Source organism: Thunnus maccoyii, chromosome 12 (assembly GCF_910596095.1).
Source record: "Thunnus maccoyii chromosome 12, fThuMac1.1, whole genome shotgun sequence".
Lineage (NCBI taxonomy): Eukaryota > Metazoa > Chordata > Actinopteri > Scombriformes > Scombridae > Thunnus > Thunnus maccoyii.
The window spans coordinates 33,026,655-33,032,498 of record NC_056544.1 but is presented as its reverse complement, the minus strand read 5'-3'; the positions used below and the strand labels follow the sequence as shown (position 1 = coordinate 33,032,498).

Here is a 5,844-nt window from a genome sequence, read left to right as displayed (position 1 = left end):
AAGTGGTCGGAAACCTTCCAATATCTTTATGGTATTTATAATTAATAATTGCTGGTAACATATTGTAAGATATGAATCGATGATCTGCCTGGTTTAGAAGATCAAAGGGTAAAAAGGTTTTACCTTCAAAGAATATTACATTTTTTAATTTTTTTATCAACATTTTTATTCCAAAATCATTTTTATTAAGCCAAATAAGCTTCTACAGACAGAAATCTGTTGTTATGAAATTACAGTTATCTATTTTCACAGATATGAAACAGATGTTATTAAATATGTTGGATTGTATTTAGAGAACAATTCCAAAAAGAGACAAATTAAAAAGAGAAAGAGAAAAATAAAAGAAATAAATAATTCAGTTGAATAAAAATTGATAAAGAAAATAAAAGTATATAGAAATAAAAGTCTGGTCTGATCTAGCCGTCAGATGACGTCTGTAAACTTTTATCAAAGCTGCAAATGAATGATCTTCAGTAAATTATCGGGATTTCAAAGTAAAGCGTTCAGGGGTGAGTTTGAGCTTTACTTTGAAACGGACAGCCGGAAGCCTTGTTGCTGACTTTAAAGTCTGATCTTCTTCTCTCGGCGAGGATCCTCTTCATCTTCATCACAGCGACAGGATGGCCGGACGGGACCGAGTGGTTCACCTGCTCAGGCAGCTCGAGCGCGCGGCGTAAGTTTGACTCACGTGCATCAAAAATGTGATTTTAAACAGGAAAAAGTTAGAGTTGAGTAAACAAACTGCGGTGACGTTTCAGCTCCGTCGGTTGTTTTTGTCCTTCAGGCGGAGACGCAGCGACCAGAAGTCCGTCCACAAACCGACAGTTTGAACATCTTTACGGCAGAAACGCAGCTGCTGCCGCCGCACAGCTCAGATAGAAAACAGCTTCAGGACCAACAGAGTGTCTTTAAACTATCGGCTCACTATTAGACACCAGGACGCGTTTATGTTTTATTTAATAATTGTTTTCTCTCAGATCTGCTGTCAGTCTGCAGATTTACATGAGAGAATTCTGCAGAAATAAACCACTGAAGATGAGCAGATATGGACTTTATATATCTAATATAAAGCCTAGAAGTGATCTTTAACTCTGTTTATAGATTGGTGAAAATCTGAACACAGAATTAGTAACTACACAGTTACTAATTACACAGTTTTTCTCTGTGTAGTTCATGAAACCTGAACTGATTTGTTGCACAATCGTGTGAGAAGCAGCACGTGCAAAAAAATACCTGGCAGGTGATTGGTTGAACCATCTGCAAATATCCGTCTAGTTTCTCTGAACTTCTCTCTGTTGGTGAATCAGAAGCCTTTTGTGTCAAATCTTCCTTTTAAAACAATGTTTTTACAGACTTTAGGCTCCGAGTGGTGATCAGCAGTAACTCAGGGTCCCGTCTTATTAAAAAGAACAAAAGCACAAGTTGTAGTTCATAATGTTTTATATTGAGTTTGTTTGTGTGTGAACAGATGCAGATGTCCTGCTCACTCCAACACCTTCCACCAAGGTCAGTCTCCTTCATAAAGCTGCATTTACACCAACAAACACGTGACGCAGCGTTTTATGGTTCGGACAATATTCAACTTCTGCTTGTCAATCAGTATTGGTGATTTATTGGCTGATAGCTTCCAGTCAGGCCATTCTGGGGGGGGGGGGGGGGGGTCACTCATCAGAAATTAAAACTCCATTATTCCAGATCAATATGATCGATTGATTATCCACACACACATGTTGTCTGTGTTTTTCCTGAAGGTGCTGGAGCTGCAGCCTGTACCGTCCGAAAAACCGACTACGCCTTCGAGGTAACAGCAGCTCATGTGGATCATCGTTAACTCTGACAAACTCAGAAAGATTCAATCAAAATTCTCAGAAAAAATCTCACAATATTTTGCACAATTGACATTATTTAGTATTTTATATAATCAGAGCTGTTTTATTGTGGAGCTGCTTTAAACTGAAGCACAAAAACTCTGCTTTTATCTCACATACGTCCAGTTTCAAGTCCACACTGCAAAAAAAAGAAAAAACATTTAGACATTTAGACATCGGGTCATAGACGTGTTTATTTAAACGTTTTCATTAAAAGACAAAAATGTAAAAACATTTTTCAATGTCATTTTTTATTTTTCTAATCAGGAAACCGTTCAGTTCTTATTATATATTCAGATTATAAATGTATAAAATCAAAACATGAGGACATAAACATGAGAGTTTTCATTTCTCATGTATTGATTTATTTTTCTGGCAGAGTCGAGCCTCCGTACTCGGATCAGTTTGCAGTCAGACTGTAATTTGTTATTTGTTGTTTGTTTCTGACAGATGGCGAGTTCCAACATCAGATATGGAGAAGGAGTCAGCAGAGAGATCGGCATGGTAACCAAACATCATCAGCATCATCATCATCACATATCGAACCACATTTGCATGTAGTGATTGATTTAATAAACGTTTCAGTTTCAGACATGTGGAACAGACAGTTTGACCGTGTTTACACCTGTTTGACTTTAATTATAAAGTCCTCATGGAATAAAATATAGAACTAAAACAAAGTTAATATTCTGTTCTTGCATGAGTCTCATCAGCATTTATAACAATAAAGCATCTCATCTGTCAGACGTCATAGTTACAGCCTGAAGACGTTTTCTGCTGTCGAGATCACATGACGAGCTTTTATCAAACCTGTTTAATTCAGATAAAGATTAAAAGCTGAACTGATTCTGATTTATATTCACTTTCTCTGGGAAATTGTTATGTTTCATATTGAAGAATCTCTGTGTTATTTGCGAGAGCTGCAACTTTTCCACATGAAACGTCCAAACCAGCAGCCACTTGTGGTTTGGACCAATCGTGGCGTTTGTTGTCGTGGTAACTGATAGGGGTGGAGCCAAATCCAAATACAGGAAGTGGAAAAGCACAAATAGTTGGTTTTTTACAAATATGTATTTCGTAGAAATATTTTTAAATTGATTTATTTTGGGGAAGAAAAGAAGCGACACGTCAGACAGCAGCGTGCAGGTCGGTGACGTCAGTGTCGCTCTGTTAGTCTGCGTCAGTAAACTGAAACGTTTGTTGTTGTTCTCCGGTTCTCCTGCAGGACCTGCAGAACCTCGGAGCTCGAAACGTCTGTCTGATGACGGACAAGAACCTGTCCCGCCTCCCGCCAGTGAAGGCCGTCCTGGAGTCTCTGGCCAAGAACGGAGTCAAGTACAAAGTTTACGACAACGTGCGAGTGGAGCCGACCGACAGCAGGTGAGTCACAGGGAAAAATCCTGCTCTCTGATTGGCTGTCAGGTGTCCCATTTATTTCTTATATCAAAGCACATTGGAGTTGACTTTACGCTCCCTCCAGGATGTCGCTGAGGTTTTTTTTGTGATTATTGCGGCTAAAAATGATTTTGCTGCTTTTCTCAAAAATTGCGACACAATCTGCAACGTGTAAAATACATCAGCTTATATTCCTCTGACTCACTGAATCAAAGCTCATTTGGGAACATCTGGGAATAGTTTTGCTCGTCTATGACATCATGTTTGTTGGCAGGTGAGATTTGTCCATCTTCCACCTGAATGACGTCAGTTGCCGCAACACTAAACGCCACGATTGGTCCAAACCACAAGCAGCTGCTGGTTTGGCAAAATTGCAGCTCTTGGAAATATTGCAGAGATTTCTTGAATTTGCGTTATTCCTGTAGGGAGTGATTTCATATGTTTGCACCTGGCTGATGGGTTATGTTGACACATTTCTGTCTCCACACTGATTTTAGGGGTTAGACTTAGTTTTTAGGTTAAAGGACGAGTTCGCAGTTTTTCAGGTGTCTTAAACCAACAGTCAGTCATCAAATGAACATTAAAGCTGTGTTTCTTGCTGTAATCATTCCTCCTGTTCATACTGACCATTAGAAGATCCCTTCATAATGACCTTACAATGGAAGTGATGGAGGACTAAATCCACAGTCTGAAGCTAATATGAAGCTTCAGCGTCCAAATGAGTCAAATCAAGTAGATATCTTTCAACGTTACAGTCTTTTTAGTGCCAAAGTTCCTCTTTTTGTTACTATACTTCCACCTGCAGCTCAACAGGGAAACACTGTCCGAGGAAACACAAAGAGGGAATTTGATGCTAAAAAGACTGTAAATGTGTCAGATATCCACTTGATATGACTAACTCAGACTGCTGAAGCTGAATAGAAGCTTCACACAGACTTTTAAATGACTGTGTGGACACACTGTGGATTTAATATCCAGTATGAACAGGAGGAATGATTACAGACTCCTGACTGCTGGTTTAGACTTTAAGATCAGTTGCAGGCGTGAAGTTCTGATGGAAAACATGTTTTCAAAAGTCTGAAAGTTCTTCAGTATAGTTAACGCTGTTTTTACATATTAAACTTTATTTTGGAACAACTAGAAATGCTTTTTATTATATATATATTTATCAGTCAGATATTTCAACCTTTTGTTTGGAGCAGCAGTGTTTCTCATATCGATGTTTGTGTTGTTGAGCTCTGTGGACCTGTCTGCTTTTAGATGTTTTACAGTGTAAATGAAAGTACAAGTGGAGTGATGTCATCGACGTTTGTGTGTTGTTTAGTTTTAAAGAAGCCATCGCCTTCGCTAAGAACGAGTTGTTCGACGTGTTCGTGGCGGTGGGCGGGGGCTCTGTGATTGACACCTGTAAGGCAGCCAATCTGTACGCGTGTCACCCCGACGCAGACTTCCTGGACTTCGTCAACGCTCCGATCGGCAAAGGAAAGCCGATCACCGGCGCTCTGAAGCCGCTCATCGCAGGTAACGAGTCACAATTACTTCTGATCACAGATCATTATCAGTAATCATTACATCACACATCACACAATACAAATGTTATGAATTACATTTTAATTAACTTTGTTAAATTGAATTAATCACATTCAATTAATTATTATTATTTCTATTATTTATTATTATATTATTCTTGCCAAGCTTTTTAATATAATTATATATGTATTTATATGTATATACTTTTTTAAATGTTATTTTAATTTTCTTAATTTAAACTTGATCTAATTAATTAAATTGAATTCCTGCTTAATAAAATTCATAATGTTCAACATAAACTAATAAATAAATAAAATAATATTCATAAAACTGAGATTGAAATATAAATGAATTAAAATTTTCTTTTTATTTTAAAGTGGGAACTTTTCCTTCAGCTGCAGGCGTCCGTGTGGTCATGTGACCTGCTGGTTTTTACACCTGTTGAGTTCTGTTCTTATCTGTAAAACGTGTCGAAGCTTCAACAGTAACAAACGTGAACTTTGTACTTTACGCTTCAGTTCCTACGACTGCAGGAACCGGCAGCGAGACCACCGGAGTCGCCATCTTTGACTACGAACCTCTGAAGGCCAAAACAGGTGCAGATGTTTCCAGATGTTTCCAGATGTTTCCAGATGTTTCCAGATGTTTCCAGATGTTTCCAGATGCTCTAATCTGTGTTTTTACATTTCAGACGTCAAACTTTAACCAAATTTATGATAATTTAATAATAATTTTAATGATAATTTAAGAAAACTTGTAACACATTTAACCTTTCCATTATTATTTAAGTCTATTATTATTATTATTATTATTATTATTATTATTATTATTATTATGTTTATGTGAGTTTATAATGTGGGGGTCGCAGCATGTTGAGGTGTTTTCTTAGCGTGTTATTGAAGGAAACATCCTAAATAAATCAAATGAGTTGTAGTATTTATAGTGGTTACCATGGAAACGCAGGTATTATCTGATTATATATATTATCTGATTGTATTATCCTTCAGTGATTTATTTAATAAAGAAGGTTTTCGGAGCTAAAGTCTGTTTT

The 5,844-nt window shown here is 37.4% G+C and overlaps 1 protein-coding gene across 2 annotated transcripts in view; it reads left to right on the top strand.

Moving 5' to 3' along the window:
• The first annotated feature begins 539 nt into the window (after nt 1-539).
• Nucleotides 540-5,844, top strand: part of adhfe1 (alcohol dehydrogenase iron containing 1) — an 11,981-nt gene continuing 6,676 nt past the window's right edge. The window contains exons 1-7 of one of the 2 annotated variants that reach the window (XM_042428113.1): nt 540-673; nt 1,469-1,506; nt 1,752-1,801; nt 2,319-2,372; nt 3,094-3,248; nt 4,588-4,784; nt 5,312-5,389. In XM_042428113.1, the coding sequence (XP_042284047.1) occupies nt 621-673; nt 1,469-1,506; nt 1,752-1,801; nt 2,319-2,372; nt 3,094-3,248; nt 4,588-4,784; nt 5,312-5,389 (625 nt within the window). In that variant the 5' untranslated portion in view covers nt 540-620. The remainder of the gene's footprint in view (nt 674-1,468; nt 1,507-1,751; nt 1,802-2,318; nt 2,373-3,093; nt 3,249-4,587; nt 4,785-5,311; nt 5,390-5,844) is intronic. The other variant, XM_042428112.1, reaches the window with a different exon arrangement.